Consider the following 25,912-nt stretch of genomic DNA (forward strand, 5'->3'; position numbering starts at 1 on the left):
TTCTCTTACCAAATCCACTGGTTCCATGTATTTTATTATTCATCACATTAAAGCCCCTTTTTCAATATTATGGTCTTTCTTTAATTGTCTTACAAATATTAAGTTATCCACAAAAATAAAATAACTTAGATAATAACCATATTAAAACATAAAAAAATACGAACATACATTACATTTAAGACATGAAAAAAGAAAATGCATATAATAGATATTTTTCCCAGAGTTTTTCCTGGACACAGTTCTGTATGTGCAAACTACTTATCAGAATCAAAATAATCTGTTGCACTGGAAGCATCATCATCCCCCCCCCTCTGCTTATAACACTTAAAACATATCTGCTTGAAATAAATTACACCGTCTGATAAGGAGCCTCACTCAAAAATAAAAATATGATCTTCAACATGTGCACAGGCAGAAATCCTTATCAACCTAATCTTAATTATATACCTTTAAAGTTGATGACAAAACATCTCCGTCGTGCACGTTGAAGAAATGTGAAGGAGGTGAGTGTAGATATAACACAGGGAGCTTTCAGTGTCACACACACAGCACATTGCATCACAACACGTCGGATGTTTACAGTGCGAGGAGCTGAACGCCTGTTCACGTGCACTCAGTTTCCCGAGGCACTTTTAATGTATTGTACATATTTTTGTGCAGCATCAATATGTTTTTTATTTACAATGCCGTTCAGATCGTGCTCAAGATGAAAGCTGTATGTGTTGAATTAATTGTCTTCTGTGCACTCGGTGTACTCTTGACAGGCCTCTTACGTTAGATACCACACACAGACACACACACACTACACATGGTGCTTTTTGGGAGGTCTGGAAAACAAATGTATGAGCTTGGGTCACAAAAGGTTGATTGTTAGATGGATTCTCATAGTGTAGAGGAATATAGTGCTTGTTTTTACTCTATTGAAAGTGAATTCTATGCAAACATCTTCCATATATAGAAAAGGAAATTCTTTCAGATGTCATGGTCTGACATGAGGAGTCCCAGGGGGCGAGTTTCACATCAGTTTTTCATCATTGCTGTAATGCCCTCCTTTCCAGAGTGGCCATCAATTATTATTAAAGTTTTGCTCTTTCAATGCAATCTTCTAATTTATGAATGCTGACATTCACACTAAACAGTCCAGTTTTCCCTGGGAATTGAATTTCTCATTTCTCCCTTTTTTCGACCAAACTGCGTGGATGTATTTATTGGAGGTTTATGACTGATACACACCTGAGCCAGACAAACCCCCTGATGTCATCTATATAACATGATATCTGCTATAAAACACAGAAAAAGTAACTGCCCCTTGAACAAGGCACTAAATCCTTAAGTGCTCCAAGTGTGTTGTGCTGTGTGACAAATCCCGTGCATTGTGAATCCTTGTGTGTGTAAAGCTCTATGTTTGTCCCTGTATGTTGTAGATGGAGACAGCAAATGCTAAATGTTAATGCTGTAAGTTATTATATAGACAATGGAGGGATTACTGTTTGAGTTGTGATGTGGTTGAAAACCCTTTTAGATGCCCTCCCCCATTTTTAAACTTTCACGGGCTGCAGACATCAGCCGTTCCACCTTAAATATCTCTGGCGCTATGAAGCAATATTATTTTCTTTCTGCATGCAATCTACCGCTTACGCTCGACTTCCTCTCTGCCTACCTGAATCGCACGCAGCTGAATGTCAGTCAACATTAAGAGTTTGTTGTTTTTCAGGGCTCAGATCTCATGTCCTGGACTTTTCAGATACTCATCTGATATAATTGTGTCCCTTTGTCTCAAGAGGAAGGCAGTAAACGTCCAAGCTCTCTGAGATGTGGCAGCTTTACACATACCCTGCATGTGCACAACCCACACGCACGTCTATCTTTCTGCTGGCTCAACTGCTTCACATGCACTGTCCTCGCTCTTCTGGAAAACAGCAGTCCACCGCAAAAAAGGAACGGGGGTACAAATATTACAGTCATATTCCCCTTTCAAATGAAAAGTCTCGGTTTTAAAATGTCTCTTTGTCCTTGTTTTCTTTATGTAGTCTTTTTTGACGTGTATTTCTTCATTTGCAGACACTGACCCACTCTGTTATCCTGCACTCTTCGCAGACCACGTAGCAGCACCAGTGAAACTTGCAGTTGCAGCGTTCGCTCCGTGTCTGCTGCAGGATATTGTGTCCTCTGCCGCAGCACAGACTCTCGCAGTTGTCCATGCCGGGACTGGTCTTGTTGCAGATCCGGCCCTGCGTGCCGGTCGAGTCCGACCCCAGGTCCCGCTCGCAGAAGTCCGGCGACTTCTCAAAGTAGACCAGCTCGTTGACGCTCGGCCGCCGCCGATGTGTGTGGTGGTGGTGATGGTGGTTGTTCTGATGATGGTGGTGGTTGTGGTGGTTGTGGTGGCTGTGATGGTTATGGTGGTTGTTGTGGTTGTTGTGGTGGGAGTGGTCGAGCTGCCCCGTGTTCCGGTTGTGCGCTTTGATAAGTGTGGCGACGTGGAAGCGCTCTTTGAGGATTGAGCCCACCACACGGAACTCCGGGGTGACTTGCCAGCAGGTCTTTAGCTGGCAGCTGCCCGACGTGCCGTGGCACTTGCATTTCCTTCTCATGTGGTCAAGCACCACCTGCGAAAATCAGAGACGGATACAGACAAAAAAGAAAGAGTGGGATGAAGCGAGGGAAGGAGCAGAGGCGAGGGAGTCAAAGGAGGAAGGGGGGGGGGAGAAAATGAGAAGGATTAATAACTTTCTTGATCACTGGTTGCATTTGAAGTTTAATATATACAAGTGCCGTGTGTTGCAGAGTGCATCTCATATTTCATACAGTGAATACCGGCTTTACTTTTTACTTTTTTTTTTTCATTTGCTTGTTCTTATAAGCAAGCGACTGCTCCACTGTGAACTGAGAGACACACAATGCCCTGAAGAAATTGGTCCCACATTTCAAAAGCCAGGTGGTCCGACTCCGAGCCAGTTTGTCAAACACACTGATATCAAATAACACAGATGGATGCAGGTATTACCCAAACAGAAGTGATTGTCATTATTCATATTTTGGCAGCAGGGAACGACCCCCGAGCTTGACCCACATGTAATGGCACATTAGGCATCGGAGCATTGCAGTATTTACATACTTTAAATATTATGGTTTAATGCTGGATGGAACGATATGGAAAATCCACATTGTTTTGTTTTAGTTTATATTTAAGGACATGAAAGAATGAATGAAAGACATTTCTACACACAAGTTGGGCTTGTACTTCTAAATGTTCACTGTCGACACTGATATAAGAAAAAACTACACCACGCACACTAAAATTCTTATAGAGGGCATTTTAAAAGTTTTTTTTTACAGTACATTTGGATGCATAAACAAGCACAGACACAAAGTATCCTGCTAGAGCACGAGCAACACTGCAGGACCTCCCCACCCTCCGTCTGTGGCACACACACACACACACACACACACACACACACACACCAGACACACACACACACACACATAAACACTGGTACATCCCACATCGCATAAATCCTGTCCTGTAATGTTCCTCAAGGCTCTGCATGTGTGTACACATGTACATGTGTTTGTGCCTGTTTATCAGTCATCACCCGTTCTAAACTTTAGGATTCAATTACCTACAGGAACCTAAGGCCACCCAGATCACTGACAGATGCTGATGCCGCTGCTGCAGCCCCTATCAACACGTACACACACACAAACCCTCTGACATACAGGCACATACACATGCAGCACTCATACACAGTTAAACACATTCCACGCATGTGACAATGATGCTTATATCCATGGACACACACAAAATATGACCCACGCACTTATTCTAACTCAAAACTAGTTCAGTGCCCGCTCTAAACCTGCCTGTTCAGAATGGGCTTGGCCTGTGGTAAGGCTGCAGCTTCCTCTCTGAAACCGTAAAAGTGACCTGCGGTAATAAAGCTGTGACAAATAAAGACCGACAGCAAGAGTCATTCCTCAGAACTGTAAAGCTGCACCCTGTTCACCTGTTTATTCAGAGTTAATTAGTATTGAATGAATCCCGTGTCCAGATTGCACCAAATTTGTCACAGCACTTCTTTGGGCCCTAAAGAATACACATGCCTAGCGTGGAGCCGATAAGATGAGCAGCTCTTGAGATATGCCAGCCACATACAGACAGACAGGGATTTAAGAATTTTCTTGAGGAGGGTTTTTTTTTTTATGGTATGTGGCTGTATAGAGTTGTAAAGATGAAAAACAACCAGAGACTAAATAGATCTGTCATGAAACTGCAGCACTTTCAATTTTGATTAATGTAAAAATGGTATTCTTCACTTCCAGTATCCTTGTACCGACTCCACCTGTCAAACAGGGGAACTGTATCGTTTCCTTTAACTAGTGGAATGAATGAGCGTAAAGGTGGATGAGTCAACGAAGGTGTGATAAATTGACTCATCTGTTTGGAATGAACAAGTGAAGAGCACAGCAGAAGAAGAAGAAAACCCTCCTGTTTGCCACGGAGCCAAAGATAACAAGGATCAGGGATAGTTTACAAGAAATAAAACATTAAAGTTTAATAAAAAAATCCAGTTACTGTTGCATCCATCTAGAGCTGTAAAAAGAAATACTGTGTAGTGCTTTTGTAAATATTGTTCTCTTACATATTTAGACACGTATTTGTACGTATATACATTTGGACATATGTTTATGTGCACTTATGACAATTTAATGTTAGAAACTGTTGCTGCAGATTTAAATCAACATTTTTTTAGTCATCACTGCATGTTTTGTTCATAATGTGTGTACAGGGAACAGAAAGTGAATAAAAAGTATGCATTTTGTAAAAAAACAAACATGGTTCCTGTGTAATTGCGTTGAAAAAGAAAGTTTAAAGAAACTGTGACCGGTGGTGAGGAGATAGCTACTACAGAGGCAGTAAGACTTTATAGTAAACAACACGATAATAGCTCAAACAGCACTTGCACTGGGTTCAGATTGCAGCGTTCGGCTCAGTTTTACATAAAGGCAGAGGCAACCCCAGAATCACAAACGCACTGGCCTTAAACACACAGCGGAGTCTGTAATCATAAAATGCTCTAACCTAAACCTTAAGGAGACAAACTGACCTAAGAGTCATAATTGCATCCACATTGCTACTGTGTGACGGTACTTTCACAACAGGATCAAGGTTTCAAACGGGAGTAAAACAACAGAAAACAGCTAGAAAGCGGTATTTCTAATGACAGATGTGTCATTGTAGGGTACAAATGAATAAAATAAAAAGAGAGGCAGCGTGTCTCAAACTGTTTTAACAATGTTCTTTGCAAACTCCCTCAAAACGATTGCTTTCCAGTCGTACAGCACATCTGGCTTCCATACCTAATGTTCAGAAAGCACCATAATTTAATTCAACATTTGCTAAATCCCTCCTCAAAACATCAGTTGTCCAGTCTCAGTTTGGCAACCACAGATAGGCATAGGTTTGGATTTCTCCATCCACGTGCCAGCAATGTGTAGAGGGCTGGAGTGCCATCAAAGCTCGACCTTTAAAGAGTTTGGGGGGGATGGAGTCTTAGTTTTTGCATAAATAAAACTACAGAAAAAGTACAAAATCTGTCAAATCTTACATTAGCTTACGTAGCTATGACGTAGCAATGATTTCAGGAAGGTAGACTTAATAGTTGCTGGACAGGAATGAAAATACAGCCATTGTTTCTACTAATTGAGTTTGAGTCTATGTAAGAATATGTGTCACTTTATGTGTTAAGTTCAAACTAGCTGTACAAGTCCAGGATGCTTTAGGGGGCTTGGCTAAACGAAACCTTTCCCACAAGTTTATGTGTCGCTATAAAATGAAAATGCTGCATCCTAGACGTTTGATTTCTTCTGTCAGACCCAGACAATTGGGTTTACAGCTTGTTGTTGCTCAACATTAGTCAAACCGGTTAACCGCTGACAAGGCACAGCAGTTAACATTAGAATGAACGTTTGACACATCTGCCAAAATTCACCATCACGGAAATACTGGGCACAGCTCGGTGGCCAGGTTCTAAAACTTCGACAAAAGTACTCAACTCCAAGTGAAGTGTAGTTCTCGTGTGTGTGTGTGTGTTTGTGTCAAATCTCCGTCTGACGTGCAGTTGAAAATCAAACAGGTATAATCCAGACCCTTAACTGGTAATAGGAAATAGGGAAGCTGTCTGCTCTTGCTATATTAGAAGTGGTCTGTCAGTATGATATGTGAAGGGCTGATCCACCTGACAAAGGAGCCAGTTAAGAACATTTTGTGCATGTTCGAGCCTGACCGATATGGACTTTTGGGGCTGATGCCGATATGAGGTAGTTTAAAAAAAATTCCATTCCACCAAATCTCATTGATTTGCAGCTCAGTGGCTGCCTCGGTCAGGGGCCCCAATGCCGCTGATGCAGGCCTCATTTTAGCTCCTTTTGCTCAGCCTTTCACACTCGGGGCCACAGTGTAATAACGATCTGTCTGAATTGCCATTGGCACCACTGTAGCTCTGAATTGGTTCATCACATATCTTGTGCAGCAGATCCTTCTCTGTTATGCTTGACAATCCTCTTCCTCCAGTGCTCCTCTCTTTTGTGGGGTCCCACAGACATAATACTGATTTCAATCGTTATGTGAACTGGAGTAGACTGTATGTACGGTAACAATACCCTCGTACCACTGATTCGTTATCTTATCGTGTCTATTATGTCTTGCCTTAATTAAACGTGCTGTCCAGTTATTCCCTGCAGTTGAAATAATTCAAATCAGAAACAGCTCTAATAACAGCACTGACTCGTTTAGTCTGGATGTCATCTGTTACTTTTATCCGTCTCTGTTTTCCTTTCTTTTCACAATTACTTTTAACTGTTATTTCAGGTATTGTTTTATTTGTTGTCTTTGAATTTTCTTTATTCGTCTCTAAGGATATAAGACTTCCAGACGACCTTTCAATGGTATTTTCCCGAACTCAGGCTGGATAAATAATCACATGAAAGGATTGTGATTTTCCGCTTTCTTCCTGCTCCTTCACATCAGTACCTAAGGCTATGGGGCGTGTAATAAAGACAAGAGAGCGAGAGAGAGAAAAGACAGAAAAATACCGTGTGTCTGTCTCTTAGTTTTTTACGATATCTGACTTGACGACTGTGTAGAAAAGGAAGCAAACTGACGCATTGTGATTTATTGCTGCCCTCTGTAGATGTTGAGATTTAGCCTTAAGGACGTGGGGGGCAGGTGGTCAGGGTGGTGCAGCTGATGGGGGGTGTATTGTGAAAAAAGGTGTGAGGGGGAGAGGAAAGGAAAGGAGAGAGGAAACGCGGATGACAGGAGGAGGAGATGATCTTTGGATTATCTCTTTGCGGCCTCTCCAACACTTGATACTACAAACGCTGTGTGTGTGTGTGTGTGTGTGTGTGTGTGTGTGTGTGTGTGTGTGTGTGTGTTATCACAAATCACGTGTACGTCTAGCCTGTTCTCCTTCAGTCATCATGTCCTGCTGCTATGAATCTAGATGTCATCGCAATCAGCATGTAACCTGCCATCATCTGAGATTTCTGTGACAATGTAATATACATGAGCCACCAGCTATAAAAAGCTTGCATGAAAAGAACACCTTGTGCAACACACTTTCTTTGAGCTGCGCTGTTATTATGTGGAGAATCAATTGGGGCCTGGAGTCCCCCCTTTGAGAAGAGTAAAATAGGTCACTGTGTTAAACAGTAAGTATTTGTTTTAAAAACATGCGTAACTGGATATAAAGATGGAAACCTGCTAATAGTGGCAATTCCGTTGACTTATGACGCCATGGCGCACACCGCATGTACACAACAGTGATCTAAATGCTTCAAAGTCAACGGTGGACCACAGCTAGGGACCAACATCTGGCGAGTTTTAATGAGTGAGACAGAGGCGTCCATAAAACAACCCCAGACAGAGATCAAATAGGACATGTTGGTGGCAGATTAGGTCTGCAGGCTACATAATACAGTAGACTGGGGGGGGGAGGGAAATACAACATGTCGAGTGGAGCAGAGCAGACTACCGTGCAGTGGAGTGGAGGTTTGAAGTAAACTAAAGTTTAGATAAAGGTACTAGAGTTGTTCCACCAGCCAGTAGAACCAGAAAAGTTGCAGTTGTGTGTATTTGACAACAGGAACAACTGTATCCTCACTTATGGTCCTAATCTTCACGACCTCTGCCAAGGAGGTTATGTTTTTGTCTGCATCTGTCTGTCAGTTTGCAGCTATACACAAAAACTACTGGATGGATTACCAGAACACTTGGTGGAAGGAGGCAGCACGGGTCAGGGAAGAACCCATTAAAGCTGGTGCAGATTCAAATCAGGGGAGATCCAGGCATTTTCTATACCTTTTTATAAAAATGCGATATAGGTAGAATTTCTTTCATCATTTTCGTAGATTTCTCGGGAGAATAATTCATGGATATCGATGAGAAAAATGATGCTTGCAGTTGGTGCAGGTCCCAATACAAATCTGGATCTAGCGAATTTCAATGTGGTTTCATAAGAGGAATGTTGGGCCTCGGTGGAGGTTGTTGTTTGTTTTTTGTACATCTCATTGTGAAGCCACTGCTTGACAGGTTGTTATTTTTGTGATTAAAACAAATGTTTCTTTTCCTCTTTTAAATGTTCACTACGTCTGTCAGGGTTCTTGCACACATTTAGTCCGTTTAGCAATACTCGGTTACTCCAGTCATTTGTTCTTAAACATACAAACTCAACGAGGTGGTTTTTTCATTTGTTGCATGCAAGTGGTGGGTTCAGCTCCGTCATAATGAAAGCTGTGACGCAGGACTACAGTTACCAGTTAGACCTGATGGGGCGCTTTATTCTGTCATCCTGACCAAATATTGAAATTTGGCTGAGTCACTACTGAGTCTGTGGTAATGAAGGAGTCGATGATGACTTACAGCAATTTCTTTTTTTGGAGAGGGAAAGTCCTGTGGCACGACATAAACAACGGAGAGAAGAAACAGCCAGCGAGGGACTGATGTGCCTGCGAGACGTTTTATGAGGAATCCAACAGCACATTAAAAAAAGGGTATTTCATTGTTCTCCCTGCTGTGAAATGTATGATCCCACCCTCGGTTGATCACATGCAAGATGCGGAGGCTGTAATAGTTTGTTAGTTAATGTAAAATACTTTCCTATTGGTCTCAGTGTAATCCACATTAATGTTTTGCAGTATGCGACGTAAGTAAATACGTTTACACGCTCTCCAGAGGCACAGGAGTCGAGCAACTTGACTTCCAGCCTCGTTGCACCACAACTTGTGCCGTATTGTCGGATTTGTTTGGTTAATTGAATTTAATCGCGGGCCAATCCCTGTGTCATCACCTCTTTTGGGAAAATCCTAATCTGGTGTCTGTGTGTCCCGCAGTCGACCCTTTCCCGCTGAAGAGCGGCCCGCTCGACTGCGTGCTGCCTCGTGTTCGCCAGTTCAAAGACAATCTGCTAAAGGGCCTTTAAAGCCGAGCAGAAAGCCAGGGCGATATCAAAGCACACAAACAAATCCCACAGCCGCACATTAAGCCCAGACATCACTTTAAACAAATCAAACGCCTCGCTTCAAAGGAACAATTACGCGTACACAGACAAATACACACACGCGCACATGCAAACACAATGACATGTAATTACTGAGTAAATGCATAACTGGGGTATACAGGGAGACGCATTAGAATGTGAGTGTGCATGTGTGCAGTATTTACTCACTGTTAATGTCCACAGCTCTCATTTAGAGACTGTAATAAAATGTTATTACCAGCATAAGCACTTCCACCTGCTGCTTTTACTGTGAAACATTTGCCTCCGTGTACGTTTGCGAGAGTGTGTGTGAGTAAAAGAGAAAGAGAGTTGTAGAGATAGAGAGAGTGTGTGTGTGTGTGTGTGCACATGTTGGTGCGCGTGCTGTGTGTGGTGGGTCACATCAAATGCTCGGCCTCTGTACTGTCAGGACTCAGGAATGCCGCGCACACCACTGATGATATAAACCGGCCTCTGAGGAACGCTGCACTAACCCTGCACTAATATGTTGCTATTTTTTGATCAAACACACTTTGCTTTTTCGTGTGGGTTATGAGTCAATGAACGAACGTGAATGGGATCTCCAGAGCAGTTTATCACCGCTTAAGGGTTAAATTAGACATAAAAGGATCTGCAGGGGTCCCACTATTGCCAGTTTGGATCAAGTTTAGAGGGGGGGTGGCACTCAAATCCAGTATGGTTTGACTAAAAACTTGTAAAGTATGTTCAGTGGTCTGGTGGAGCCATATTGTGCCTTAAAACGCAGAGTATAAGTTGCCTCAACTGTCTGGAAACATCAGGTGGGAGTGGCAGAGGTGCTTTATCAGCTGCTGCAGTCTAGAGGCTTATACATCAGAGATTAGGAACAACTAGCTACCATCATATCAAACCGCACTGGATCATCAGCTCATTGTTGGAGTAGGAGCAGTAAGAGGTTTGTACCTGGATGTCAGTCGCCGAAAGCAGTATTTCCATTTCCATGTTGTGTTGTCCGCCACCTGATTTAACAATGCAGGTCCACTGCAGCCCACTATACTGCAGCACCTTCACTTAATCCCATATTTGTGGTAATCCAATCATATCTGAAGGATTCACTTTGAGTCCATTTTCAGTTGCACTGTAAAACACATCATGTTTTGAATGACAGACACTCTCATTGCGGTTTCATTGTATCTTTGAAGTGTCGGATCACCTCACATTTCCTGCTGTACAACTTCCCCATTGTGATGATAATCAAGAGTCAAGTGCCATCACGAACAAATCCCTTGGAAATGATTTGGATAGACTCGAGGCAAACGTCTCCAATGTGCAGATGATTACCCGTAGGTCTATTAAACAGTTGAGTTGAACCGTATAGTTTCCTTCCTGATGCGTGCCACACCGTCTCTTTTTACTCCCCTGAAGTTAGACCCTGATGGTAAATTGAAATTACGCTTGCCAGCCAGCACTGTCGCCACTTGCCTAATAAACAGACAGGATTGAACAGAACCTCAGCGTGGCTTGCATGGCTCGGAGCTGCGCAACTAGAACACAAGCGGCCGTGCCAAAGCATTTGCTTTGAGGTGTGCTCTCTAAACGATTGAGAAAAACGCTCAGAAGAAAAAAATAAGAAAAAAAAAACTTGGCTGAGAAGTTTACTGCCTCGGTGGAGTGTCTCCATGTGATGAGCTCGACACTTTAAACATGAAGTCAAGCCTTTAAAACTCTGCTTTATGAACTGCTGCACAGTAGTGCGTTTGGGTTCACTGCAACAACACGTTGGAAAGTGGCATTTTGCATCCTCTCGGAAAAACCAGTGCAGATATTGGATTACTTGATTTATGGACATCATCAAGTCATATCAAAATAAATGTATTTTTCCTGTTCACTCAAATTAATCTTATTTTGCGTGTAAACAAGCAGCCTGAGCTTTACATATGCTGATGATGCCGCTGACACCATGTGTAAATAAACCTCCCCTCATCATAAAGGTCTTGTGGCTCCTCAGAATACAGTATTATTTCTGTAATCAGCCCCGCTGGAGAGAGGAGTCGGTGGAGGCCTGAGCAGGCGAGGGGGAGCGAGGGAAGGAAGGGCGAATCTCTTTCTACTTTCCGCCGCGGCGTTTGAAGTCTAAAATCTTTTGCAGGGTTTTAAACATCTGTTTCCAAACTGCCAGCAGCCACTAATTAGGGCTAAAAACAAGACGGGACGTCGTGAGAACCCTGGGGTGGGCATGAGGCGACATGCACGCCCCGCGAAAGAAAAAAAAAAGCCCCACCACATTCCTCTAGCCTAAAGACTACTTCGCTGAAAAAAAGGGGGTGGGGGGCGTAGGGGCTGGAGGGAGGAGCAGGGTGGTGGGAGGTTTGGGGGAGAAGAGACACGGGAAGGGCCGGCATTATTTTTGAGGCCGCCACCTGTCAGTGTGTTTTCTGTTTGATTGTGTGGGCCGTGTGTGTGTGTGTGTAGGTGTGTGTGTGTGTGTGTGTGTGTGTGTGTGTGTGTGTGTGTGTGTGTGTGTGTGTTGCGTGGTCTTAAAGGAGCTTTGTTGTGGCTGTCTCTACTATTTGAAGTCCTCAAGGTGCCTGGTATTTTACAGCAACTCCACAATGACTCATAGTGAGTTTTCTTTCTGTCTCTTCCTCCTTTTCCTCGGCCCTTCCTTGCCACTCTCTCTCTCTCTTCTCTTCCTCTCTCCATCTATCTCGTCTCTATCGCTCTGTACATTACACTCGTTGGTGGTGATGATCTCCAACCTGTGGTGAGATGTAACAAGTCCCTAAGACCCCTCATGCAGTTCCAAACGCTCTCACAGCCCCTGATTTCATGGCCTTAAACCCCATGAAACACGTCCATTAAGCTCATATTGTCATTTAAAAATAGCACAGGGGGTTGGACCTTTCTCACCATTACAGCTGAGTGTTTGAAGAGGTCCCCCCTCCCCCCCGTGTAACAGAGACATATAACCAGATGTATCAGATAAGCGAGCAGGTCAAACACTGTAGCTTTGAACCCTACCGGGGTCATCCGGGGTCGTCAGGCTTGTGTCAGAATGCGAAAGGTAAAGGATCACTGGGTGTCGTTTCGCCTCTGCTGGTTAGAACCAGCAACTCTGCCAAGAACAAGGTATCGGCTCTTTGATGTTGATGACTCGGAGTCAAAGTTTCTTTCTGTTGTTTGATGGATGCCTCTGCTCGCTTGGCTGGAAACAGGCCGTCTGGCACAGTGAAGGCAAAATTTATTGTGAGGAACCTGAGAGCCAATATTTAGCCTTTCTAAATATCATTCTGCAAAAGATCAAACTGTAAATTAAAATGAAGCTGAGTGGTGCCAGTTATAGTTTGTTTTCTTAGAGCGACTGCTGTACTTCTTAAAGTCTGAACGGCCTGATTACATGTTCGGATTTTTGAACGATTTTCTCTGGGGCACTTCACCTGCCAAAAGACTGTCGCTGTCTTGGTTTCATAAGCTTGTTTATGATATATAAACGTAATTAATATCAATATTGATTAATTAGATTTGTGTCTGTTTCTGAAAGTTAACCTCCTCTAGCTATCTATCGAATTTTCTTTAGTTCCTATAGTCACGTTGCCAACTGACTTCTGAAACTGTAATTATTGAATAAGATGTCTGCGTCACATCATATCATTTAATGACTGGTGTATGTTGCTAGTAAAATGAGTCACTTAAAATCGGGCTAAATGACAAATTGGTATCTATGTCATTGTTCCATTCAACAAACAGTGATTGATCTATGACCATCATTTTAACAGCTATTTATAGTCCCTTCCAATTTCTTTATATGTGAAACCCAGGAATTAGCCTCAGACTTTCCATCCCACACCTACTCACAGGACGAGCGATTTCTGCATCCTATCCATTGGCCTTGCAACTGTATATACTTCTGCAAATAGGCACGCTGACAGGGAAAAGAAAAAGCAGGATCACATTTGGGATGTTATGAATGTACGAGTGTATTTGTGATTATTGGGGCGCATGTTGCCTCAGGATTTTGACAGAGTAAAGACAACATACACGAGGCCTCACTGTGATCCTGTATGTGATCGAGTTTCATAATCATACCGACTCCAGCCACACTAAAAGAGACAAATTAGTCACTTTCCTTGGCTCGTGAACTAATCACTGCTGATGTCATATCGGCTCCGAACCAAAGTTTACTCCCCACGTCCACATCAGTGATTGGGATTTATGTGAGCGGCTCTACCAGCGCAGCTCCTGCAGGGAGGCCGGCGGCTCTTGAGCTCATCTGACGCACCCCGCATTTGTGTTGTGTCTCCATAATCAAGGAAACCAGAAGTAAACTGATCGAGAGATACAGGCCCAAATTACTCCCGAGGAAACGGGGAACAATGAGCAAGTTACGGTCGCTTCTCCTCCGCTCCGCCACGGAGCTGGACATCGTCAAGGACTATCACCGTCATGGACATCTTTCTGTTGCGTTGCTCGAGGCAAAAGACGTTTGGAACTATTTAGTGAAAAGAGGTCTAGACTACACAGAGACGAATATCGAATGTTTATAAAAAAATATAGGAGCCTTTAAGTATTTTAGCCTGGCATTAATAACATAAACAGCCTTGATGTAAAATACAATTCTCTGTATGTTTTATTATCATAGGGGTGAGAGTGAAATCACCCTGTTTGACATCCTGGCTCATCTGACACTGATTGACACAACACAGCCAGCGCATCTTAACAAAACAATGTTAGTCTAAAGTGACAACTTCCTGTCAGAGGACGACTTATTTGACAGTGTCCTTCTGAGGGATGGAGACTTTACAGGAGTTTCCCTGAAGACACAACCAATCGAGAAATTCATATGTAACGTGCTAAAGAATACAGCACAACATATACAACATAACTATCGTGCTAAACTTAATTCCTCTCAAATTCAGCTTAGATCCTATTAATTGTTTCCCCTGTCATTGTTAATGAAGACGCAGATAGTGGGAGGGGATAGTTCTTATGGCTTCTGAAAGATGACATGCCAGCACCGACTGAATAAATCTGATAATAATTAAAAACATTTGTTGTAGTAGTAAAAAACATTTAAGCCCCCCCCATCCACCGAGCCAAAGCTTCCTTTCAGTTCCCAAAATGAATGTTTTCAAAATATCACTCAAACACTCACCATAACATTTTCACATCACACTGTGAAATATCAAGTGGAGTGGAAAGTATAAAGTTACTCCAGACATACTGTGTGTATTAAAGTAATCCCCGAGGCAAGACTAACACATACGAGAAGAATCAGACTGGAAATTCCCCCAGTGGCCACCTTCACCGATACACTATCTGTGTTCTGCACTGGGAGACTGTAAACTGAACTGTACAGTAACCTCAACTCCCTCTGTGTGTGTGTGTGTGTGTGTGTGTGTGTGTGTGTGTGTGTGTGTGTGTGTGTGTGTGTGTGTATTCATGGTCTCTCTGTTCTCTCTCTCCCATTTATTTCCTCTCAACGCAACCGGTCAAGGCCTCTATGAGTCCAGCTCTTTCAGAGGCAGTGTCTGAGGTTACATCCATACGACAAAGTTTTTGTTTGAAAACGCATCAACTCTGCTGGCGTCCACAGAGTTTCAGAGCTGCTAAAACAGAGAAGTGTGCACTGCTGGGTCTTCTCGATCACAACGTAGCCATAGCAGATTCGTCAGGCTCCTATCACATGCCCCCCCTTTCCAGAGGAAAACAACCAGAATCAGCCTCGGCTACCAATGTAGAGCGCAACATGGATAATCAACTGCAAGTGTTGCTGACCCTGATACAACTGTTTACAAGTGTAGAAGATGAGCTGTTATCCGAGCAGTCTGCGACAATTCCCATGTCCACCGGCACACGCATGACCAGTGTACATGAGTGGTCATGTGATAAGTGTTTTCAGGCGTGTTTGTCTTGACATTCTGTATGTGATGAACGAAAAACTGAAAATTGTCACTCTTTTTGATAGTTTTCAATTTAAAAAAGTCAAAACTGAAGCAACAGAAACCTGGAGCCCAAACACCAGCTGTTCAGAAGTTATAACACAACCCATACTTGGTGTCACAGGATTTTGCTAATGGTTCTCAAAGTGGTTTGACTTTCTCACTCACTGGTTATGCCAATAAACGACTAAATGACAAGTAATCATTTAAGTTAGAGGATTACAGGATCCGTCCCTCTCTCTATAAACTGTACTACTTTCTCTGAAACACGTCATCTCAACCCAAGCACCATGTTTTTGCATGACATGGGGTTCCATCGTTTGAGTAAAATGCACTGGATGTGTAATATTAAGTATAATATTAAATATTAACCAAGCATGTATCCGCGCAGCAGTTAGATAACCTGCATGCCGAACATTCCAGTATAGACACTGGTCCCTGAGGTAAAGAAATCCCAGGGAAAGCATTAAAATGCAGGATCTCAACATGTAGAAACAGTCATACTAACAAACAGACTCACCTGTCTCCCAACTCTATTATTGTGCAGCCTCATCCGGGCATGGATGTCTTTGTTGGTCTCCCGAGCATCCAGGAAGTCACGTGAGAACTTCTCCCCGAATTCCACATCGGGGCTGCAGCCGCCCCACTCCCAGGAGTCCTGGGGTCCCGGCAGGTCGGCGGGGAAGTGCTCCATGACGCCATGCACCATACCCTTCCCACGGTGGATGGCCTCCAGCTGCAAGCGGTGCAGTTTGATACGAAAGGCTTCCTCGTCGCCGCGGCGCTTCTCATCGCAGCCGCATGCCTTCAGCTTGCCCATGGAGCAGGCGTTGGCCACAGCGTGCACCACGCCCGCTGCTGCGATTGCGTACGCAAAGGCGCTCTCTCTAAAGCCTGTAGGCGAGGGTGGAGACGATAGTGGTGTTAATATAGAGCTGGACGCTGAGGTTGAAGTGTCACAATCAGGAAAGTTTAAGAAAAGAAACGGTCATAACACGGCTTTGATGACTGAAGTTACTGTCTCTGAACTGACACAGGGCTTCACAGCTATGCCAAAAATGACATATGAGGACTGACTGATTGGCTTGAGGACCGTGTCAGTATTTGGGAATGTGCCTCGCCGCTTTTAAGAAGCCGCCGTGGAAGTGTCCAGAGTGCTATGAGATGGAGCTTGTGCAAAATGTTAAAAACCTTTTCGATAACCTGCAGGCAGAACATACCAATGCATGTGTGTCATGAACCTGTCAGGTGAAATGAGAAGATTACCAGGTAAAAGCATGATGGAGGGAGACGTCTGCAGAGGACTCGGACTGTGGTGCTGTTTGCATGTTTTTCAGCTGTGGTCGATTCTTCTATTTTAAACCCAAATAGAATCCGAAGAGCAACAGAACTATTTAAATTTCCTCGTTAAAGTTGAGTTGTAAAATGTGCCGAATAACTTTAAGATGTGAAGTGACTTTCCCATCCATAAAAGTCGGTTTAACAGCAGCTAAGCGTGCGAGATGAAGGAATCTCTTCATTTTTCTGTTTGCAACTTTGCATGTTTAGTCGATACATGCTCAGTAAAGCTGTCGTAAAAGAGTTAAGGATGCACACAGGCATTTATTTGCACACCCTAAGTCCCCGGATAATTGTGTCAGTCTAATCCGATTTGACTGTTTTTATTTGTCAATTAGTTCATTCTTTTAAACAATGCTTTATTAAACTGCCAGACTTTTGAACGGGGTTTGGCGAGATGGTCAGGGTTACAGGGACATTCACGGAACAAGCACCACGTTAGCCCTGTAAGCTAACCTGTGCTAACAACAGATCTGCAATGTGCAACAAAAGCCAGATGTTATATGCCATATCATATTAGTTGCTGTGAGCTGCAGAAGGCAGAAGATAATGCATCGTCGTAAAATCCTTAATGCACGATGCTCCTGCGATGTAAAAATCTAAAAAGTACACAAATGTTAGTGGCCAATTACGTGCCAACACCCAGAAGTTCAGTGCACATTCTAATGTTGCGCAGGAAAAGCTGCAGCGTCAAGTGTCTAGACTGTCAACATGACGAAGGAGAAATTAGCGTGTGCCAGGTATCAGGTTTCCATCACTGCCAATTGGAGCCAGAACCAATTAAAACCTGTATCGTTGACACAGGTTTTAATCGACCTGGGAGTTAAAACGGATTCTCTCCATTCATCGCAGACAAAAGCTTGATGTCAGTGGGTGTTAGAGGGATAATTGACCAGTGGACAAGGGGCTTCAGACTCATCCTGAATCTAGGTCCACAGACGGCAGCCCTGATATCAACAGTGCATATGTCCAATCTCATAAAACCAAGTGAAACATCTGAGACTGTATCTGTGGAGCAGCTGAAAATGAACAAATCCTCATCGCTCCCGTCAGACGACTCACATTCTCTTACTAAACTCAACCCTGTCTCCTTCTGTCTGTGCCACTGCTTCTATACAAGACCTTTATGTGTGAAACTCTGCACTGCATTAACCATCACATAGGCCTGGAACCACATTGAATGCATTTCGAGCCTCTGTCAAACTCCCCTAATCCATGGGTGGATTCAGGGATCCCTGGCAGAGACTTGGGATCAAATGAATGAGTTTTTTCCTTTTGTTTGTTTTTGTCATATCAATATCTTGCAATGACCCATGGACCTGTACTTTACTGTATTTTACATGCACGTGTTTAGCTCAGACAGACTGAATTACGCCGCACTGAAGCGTTTGCCTTCTAATCACTTCAGACTGGCTCAGCCTGCAAGAGGTGGTTAAATGACTGTGTGCGTGTAATAACTCTATATGATGTGGGACAGCTGTTGCCTTTACAGCGAAACACATCTTTTTCTTGCTTGAGAAAGTCGTACTTACATGCGGCACATGTAATGAGCAACTCCACCGCAACCCATCTGTAATTCAGAAGACCAATGTTGCAGATCTCCTCTCTTACACACACATAGTGTAAAAACACTGACACATGCACCCTATCCACATATTTCTATTATTAAATAAAATCAATGAATCTGAATATCGAAGGATGAACACCAGCATTTGCTCTCGTAGCCTCTGCCGTGTTTGTTGTTGGAGATATTAACTGCCTGCGGGCAAGGCACCCTCAGGTTCTATAAAAGAAGCCCCACTGGGCCGTCACTTACTGGTGTAGAAAACAGTGAAGATTATACTGGAAACTTGTAAAGAAGACATGAAAAGAAACCACTTAGGGTTTTATAGCACAAGGCTTGAAGGGGAAATGATTCAGGCTGGCTGCTGGAGTCAAATAAAAAGCCAATAACTGGAACTGCCCCATTTTTTTTAGCAATGTTTGATGTCACTTCATTATTTATATATTCAAGTAAACGTGATGCTAGTTTGTTTCTCTGTGAGATATGATGTAACATTTCACGCATTTGCATTCGTGTTGGAATTGTTTGCTTTTGTGACACTGGAAAAAACTTTCAGAGGCTGAAGAATCACTATGTGAAACAGACAATTATCCACAGACCAACTGTCTGTAGTTCCCCAAAGCAACTCATATTCATCAGAAGTTGTACGTGTCACTTTGACTATAAAGCTTGTGTCACTCCATTATCCTACAGTATGAGGGTCAGAAGACAAAGTTTAGAATTTACCAAACGTATTGTCACTTTCTTAGTGATCACTGCCATGCTCGGCTTGACCTTTCTCAAAAGAAAGCTGCATTCCTGGTGCAGAACTTGTGCCCTTTGAAGCAAAACTACAGCAAGTCCACATTCAAACTGACTTTTGTCCAGGAGTGAAAGGAAAACTTAAAGGAGGAAGGAATCTGTCTACGAATGACTTTCTTGTCTTAAGTTGTACATGTATAATCTGTGCAGGATGAAAAAGTAAGAAGTAAGCAGATCAGATGAAGGCTGACATTATACTGTGAGTCACGTTTCAACAACCTGCCTTCAAAAAGTCATAAGCCAATTATAATCATTGACATGCTTTCAACGTTTAAAGGACCGGTGTGCATAATGTTTAGTGGCCCCTAGTGGTGAGACTGCAGATTGCAATCAACTGAATACCCCCTCCTCGCACCCCTCCCTTCAAAGCGTGTTGGAGAATCTGCAGCAAACACCACTTTTTGGTTTGTCCATTCGGGGCTTCTGTAGAAAGATGGAAGAGGACCTGCTTCTAGTGTAGATTTAAAGGACTTAGTTGGAAATAGCAAAAAACACACGTCAGCTATTAATTTAAGTTGATTATATGCCAATAAAAGCATAATTGAAACATTACATTCAATTTCTACCAATACATCCCTTAAATCCAGGAGCAACATTTATATCGAGTCCTGTTTCTACCAACCTGACAAATATGAAATCATCAAAATAGCTTCATGCTGCATTTAAAAAGCAGGGAGACAGCGAGGCTACCTTAAAATACCGGAGTCGAGGTAAACTGTAAAGTCCTGAGATAAATCTGCTAACTCTATAACACAGAAGTAACAATTTGATACGGTGTCATTATATAAAAAAAGAGTTATTATTGCAGCTTGAATGTTCAACTTCTGATTATATGTTTGGTTTGATACAAGAAAAAAAAATGCACATACACAATCTCTGAGATTGCACCGACTACATATATAATTTGACTCACTCACGCCCACTCTGCCCCTCTCCCCCCCCCCACTGACTTACACAAGGAGGGGGAAGAGAGAGGGATGGCACTTAGGCACATCCTCATACTTAGAAAGCCTGTTTTAGCTCCAGCCCCGCTCCGAGCCGGGCTCCCCGACTCAGGCCCCCGGAAGACTGGGAACAAATCAATCTAACAAATAATTCACCGGCTGCGCCACGCCCGGCTGAACTGATGGCAGAGGAAGTGGCAAAATGAATTAAAGATTCAAAGGAAACTGTCACTTTGTGTTACGGAAACCGACTAAACAGGTTTCTGCTTTTGCCTCGAGAGTTGGGAAAGTGCTGAGAGCAAATTCACAAGCACTTGCACTGGCAAGGGAAGTAAAAGCATTAGGAGCAGCCCGGCGAGGGAGGAAACAGACACAGACACAGAAGGAGAGGGAGATTCTCCTATTTCTGTCTATCCATGTCTCGCCTGACGTCCTCTTTAGCCCAGTTTTTTATGCAAGCTAAACGCGAACGAACAGAGGCCCATAAATTTTATTACAGACCATCAGCTGAGAGATCCGTGGCAGCGCCAGAGAGGATCCAAGCAGCTTCTGATGTAGAAACATTTGACACCAAAACAAACACTGAAACGTGAAGCACTTGATAGCCCCCTCAGTTTCCCAAGGATTATTCAGGTGTAGACACGGCTCCGCTGGCTTTTTAAAAAACAGCAGATACATATTTCTGATAGCAGATGATCCGTCAAGCAGAAACAGAAGCTTTGCTATTCATACTCCGTGTGAGACGGGATTGTTTATTTTCTCTATGGGCAGTTGCACCAGAAAACTTGCACTGATCACCACAATTCCGCCTAATCCACAACTGTAAATACGTCTCAATTAAAGCGCTGCCAGTAGCTGCACGCCGTAATGGCTGCAGCATGTTTACTCGCATCCATTTTTCAGCTTCTGTGGAGCGGAATGTATCAACATGTAACAGATGAATCATCCGATTTAAAGAGGTTGTTTATGTCAGTGGTTTGGAGTTTCTGCACCCGGGGCAAACCAGGGATGCCAGACAACCAGCAACTGCCTCTGCTAATAATGACAAACAGCCTCTCAATGAGTCAGTGAGGAGTGAAAGTTACGGAGGTGTGTAAGCTCATTGCGTTGTTAAGAGTTTTTTTCTTTCGTTCTTTGATAACCTTCTGTGGTGGTAACAGGATTGAGGGAGATAAAACTAGAGTTTAATGATTACACCGCATGCAGATTAAGGAGAAGATACATTAATGGAAACACCCCTCGAGGACAAAGCCGATCAATTTAATGAGTTAGTATTTTTTTAGGATTGAGGGATCTATAAACATTTCATTAAGAGTTTAACTTTTTGAAAGTTGTTAGTACACTTTTTATAACAAATATTGAAAACCTCTACTGACAGTTTGCTATTATAAATTATCAAAGCAATGGCCGAGCTAAGTTAAATGTAGCTGAGTGATAATATCAATAATTTTATTATAAAATAAAAGTTTTTGCTTTAGAAGTCTTATAATATAATTTTTTTAATATTTTCTGCCTCCTCATTGTGCAACTCAACTCAAGATTCAAACTACAACCTCCTCAGTGTGTCGTTCGTCTACCCAGGTGCTCAGGCCACTAAGAAATTGATGCCCTTTTCCAGTCAATAACCTGGGACGAGTCCGTCCGAAAGGCTTCCCATCTTTAAAGATCCTCTTTCATCCTTTGTGGCTGACTTGCAAAGCTCCGATCACTACAAAGCCTCAGAGGAAACCGATCTGTGGGAGGGTTTGGTAATCTGTAGGTGACTAACTGCTTTTGAAGTTACCTGCTCCTTTGTACGGGTTTGTTGAGGAGACACAGCGCGGTGGTTAGACTGTACACACCGGCCTGCTGGTCACTACACATAACCTGACCACGTGGAGGAGCTTATTGTTGTGAGACAGCATTGAAGAGTTGTCAGTTCAGGGTAAAATGATCTCTTTTTAAAGCCATGTTTAAAGAATAACGGTATAATATCAATATCCTTTTGTTTAGGACGTGTATCTTTGTGGTGGCTTATCTTTCTAAGCCTTTCCTTTCAGGGTGTTCTATTAAAGTATGTTTTAGAATAACAACCACAGCCTATTTGAAGACCAAACTTTTGATCTTAATAGTTTTTTTCCAGCAGGTAGCCTGTGGTGACAGCTCCCTTCACGACCTCTAAGACAAATATACATTTTCTGTATTTATTTATTTGTAACTTTTAGAACTTGGAAAGTTTCGTTACCGCAACTTTTCATGACCGGGATGTAAAATGCCCACAAAACAAAATACACAAATTGAACTGAAATGACACATGAGTGTATTCTGTGCTGTGTTTTGTATGGTGACCATGTAGCTGACCTCTTTTAAAGACTATGCTGTCGTAGGGTATTTTGTTCCGAGTTTCCAGACTGGAGCAGTTCCAGCGGTGCCCTCTGAACTGGTGCTGGCACTCGTGGATGGCGATCTGGATTCCCTGGATCGCTGAGGCCGTCACGTCTGGGTTGCGCATGCACACGTCCAGTTGGCGCCGCGTCAGACCCGGGAGTGTCAGACACACCGTGTTGGCGTTCAGGATTGGGTCAATGTTGGGGAGCTTCAGGCCCAGGATTTCATTGGAGTCTACCCTGCATGGAGCACACAGGTCTGGTTATTGACAAGACAAAGATACAACTTCCTTTTATCACTGTTCAGTCCCTTTTTGTTGCTAACACGAGTCCAGTTAGAACTGGTAAAATTTCCGTTCACGCTCCATGGGCGTCACAGCGACACTCAGTTCCCACAGTACCAGACAGGCGCCCGGACTTGATGATCCCCAAGTGCAGTTGATTGCTGTAAAAACCTCAACAATACACGTGATGTGGGTTAACACTTGTAAAACCATCTCCAGATGCTGACGGAAGGGGAAATGCACTATTTGTTGTTCTTTGCTTTTGAGACGGATTCACTTTTACGATCGTGTAAAACTGTTGCCAAAATAACAGTGGATGAAAAAAAAAACAATGGCTCTTACATCCTGAGGCTGAGTTTACAGGAGAGTTGTCTTATTTGAGGGTTTCTGACATTGTAAAGGCACAATTAAATGTGAATTTAAACATATAAGATGAACCATGAATGTTTGCTTTTAGTAGTAATTCCAGGGCCAATAACGGTCATAGTGTACAAGCGTTCATCACAGATCTTTTTCTAGTGTTTATATTACATACTGTTCCCTATTTTTATATTTTTATTTTGTTATATTTATGCTTAGGCACAAACAGCAAATTCCTTGTAAGTGTAAACCTACTTGGCAATAAATAAAAGAAATTCTGATTTTGATTCTAATTCAGTTTTGTCTCCTGGCCATGACTTTGATATTAGCTTGACTGAGCATGATAAGAGTTACAAAGCAGAATAAGAGAGTTGTGATTGTGAACGAGGATTTTCGATCCAAAGTTCCTCTAAGTTCTTGTAACAGTTTTACCTGCAGCAAATTATCCGCCTCACAAAATCTTCTGAGTAACTTTTACAGCTGTTAGATTTGTGTGTGTGTGTGTGTGTGTGTGTGTGTCTTTCCTCAGCTGTCTCCTGCCCCTGCTGCAGATCAATCATGTGAAACACAGTAATTCAGCAGGCAGCAGTCAAAGCCCCTTTTCTTCTTCACAGAGAAACAGTAAGAGCAGTAACAAGGAAAACACAGGCTGCTCTGATGATGGCTTCAGAGCTGAGAGGTGCACAGCTTTTCTTTTTCATTGTCATTACACAGTAAAACACAGGTTGCGTGTCCCAGTGGTTGTGTGACTGGGAAACACACAGGCTCACATGCAGGCGTGGAGCGTGCATGCACGCGGCTGCGGGCAAACACACATCTGTATGCACACCCTGCACACCCACACGCAAATACCCAGGTGTGAGGAGGCGTGTGCAGTAACACAAACACAAAATACACACACAGCTGCAGCACATTTGCATGACAACTTCTACCCGGTTTTGTCAAAGTGTATATATTTTCTGCACATTTCTATTCTGCAAGTGTCCACATCAGAGAAACCAGACTCAAACTCTCACTAATCACCTCCTGCAAAAAGCACCCAGCCTTGGACATGAGTCAGAAAATCAAAGATACAACTTGCTGTGGCATCAAATGCTCAGTTGCACGGTTGCTGCCCTACTTGTCAGCAAAGCGTTTTGAACCGTGTGATTCCAGTTCAGTTTCTGTCACTACCTGTTGTGTTTCCTGATTTGAGATAAGACCTGTTTCAACAACTCTTTCCAAATATAGATTATTAACTGGCAACATTGTTCGGGGAGTGAAAGAGCAGATGATTGGGAATGAATAATAAAACTAAAGATAAAGGCTGATGATTCATTTGTTTTAATTACTTTTTAAATGTTGTAAAGGTTAATACCACGTGAGGAACAAGTGTGACTCATTTGACATTTACTCACATGAAAGAAAATTGACTTTCATGAAGTTTAATTTGATTATCCAATTTCTTGAATCAAAATCAAAAGAATAGAAGAACACAGAGTGAGAAAATGTGGAGTTACATATATTCTTTAAGTGTATCACAGATTTTTAGCTTTGATTCAAACATCCAGTATTTATTCCAACTCACCTTTTATCCAGGAGACAGATAACCAGCAGGACGCACGTTATTCGGAGGACTGGCTGTTCCATTCTGTGCCTTTCAATTATTAAAAAACAAACAGGAAAAAAATAAAAAGTTTAAAAAATAAAAAATAAAAAAAAGCAATAGCTTAAAAGTCCAATATTCCGCTTCGGAGTTTAGAAGAGGACACAGTGGGAGAGGAGGGGGGCTCGGGTCTGGTCCGGCTTAAAGTTGGCGCTGGACTTGACAGCTCCGTGTGCCGTGCGTCCAGATGTGCCAGCCAGAGGCGGGATACTCATTCAAGAAAAAGTTTCATCCAGCACCTCTCGGCTACACTGAATGGAGGAGGCTGCTGCTGTGAAGTGTCTGGGGGGGGGGAAGTGCAGTCTCGTCTTTCTCTCACACACACACATCCGTACACATCCCGGTATCTCCGCCACACGAGGACTTTGCATTGGTTTTTACATCCGAGGGAAAGAGAGAGAGAGAGGGAGAGAGAGAGAGCCGGCGGATCCAGGATGGGCGCTCCTACATGAAGTCTGCCTGACTAGTGATTGTTCGGTAGTCTCTCCTCCAAACTTGCTGCAGTTAGCGCTGCGCCAGCCCACTTTTTGGTTTTGCGTCACTCCGGCAGTAGGAGCGCGCACCGAGGGAGGTCAAGTGGCTCGTTAGCGCAGGATAGAGATCCTCTCGGATAAGAAACACTTTGCGTGCGCCCTCTGTGAGGGAAGGAAGTTTTATATCCACTGCAGGAGCGATGCTGAGGAGGAGGAGGAGGCTGGTGGTGGTGATGAGCAAGAGGAGGAGGAAAGGGTTTGAACTGAGGATTGTAGATTTGGTGGAAGTTAAGATGACGATGATGAAGAGGAGGACATGATGATGCATGCAATAAAAGGTGATTTATGAGGATGAGATGGATTGCACAAAGAAGATTGTAGGTTTAACCGTGATCATCTTTACTTCAGCCTTTAATGAATTAAACTTCACCCTTATAAGTTTTACAAGTATAGAAACCTTTTAACATATCAAGGCTTATTTCACCCACTACTTTGACTTGAAAAGGCAGCTCTTCTAACTTTAGGGGATTCAAAAAAAGAGACATTTATTTATAGATTCATTTTCTTTAAGCTCATAGACCAGACGGACGCCATGTCTCCACTTCCTCAGACTATCCAGAAATGAAGCCAAATTGTCATCATGATGTTTTTATAGCGTCAAATAAAGCACTTGAACAAAC

At 43.0% G+C, this 25,912-nt stretch overlaps 1 protein-coding gene across 1 annotated transcript; it reads right to left on the reverse strand.

The window, feature by feature from the left end:
* On the reverse strand, window positions 1-25,351 carry wnt10a (wingless-type MMTV integration site family, member 10a). Its single transcript, XM_035175655.2, has 4 exons — window positions 24,682-25,351; window positions 22,445-22,710; window positions 15,978-16,351; window positions 1-2,609 (listed from the first exon to the last, which is right to left on the reverse strand). Exons 1-4 carry the CDS (start codon window positions 24,741-24,743, stop codon window positions 2,052-2,054), a joined length of 1,260 nt encoding a protein of 419 aa, XP_035031546.1. The 5' UTR covers window positions 24,744-25,351; the 3' UTR covers window positions 1-2,051.
* Window positions 25,352-25,912: the final 561 nt, after the last annotated feature.

The sequence above is a fragment of the Hippoglossus stenolepis genome, chromosome 13 (assembly GCF_022539355.2).
Source record: "Hippoglossus stenolepis isolate QCI-W04-F060 chromosome 13, HSTE1.2, whole genome shotgun sequence".
Taxonomy (NCBI): Eukaryota; Metazoa; Chordata; class Actinopteri; order Pleuronectiformes; family Pleuronectidae; genus Hippoglossus; species Hippoglossus stenolepis.

What these genes read in the sequence shown, in the direction of transcription:
- wnt10a (XM_035175655.2), bottom strand. Translation starts at nt 24,743, where the DNA reads ATGGAACAGCCAGTCCTCCGAATAACGTGCGTCCTGCTGGTTATCTGT. An exon ending in CAGCATAGTCTTTAAAAGAG is followed by an intron (nt 16,352 to 22,444) that starts GTCAGCTACATG and finishes CCTCGCCTACAG; the next exon opens with GCTTTAGAGAGAGCGCCTTT. An exon ending in ATAATAGAGTTGGGAGACAG is followed by an intron (nt 2,610 to 15,977) that starts GTGAGTCTGTTT and finishes TGATTTTCGCAG; the next exon opens with GTGGTGCTTGACCACATGAG.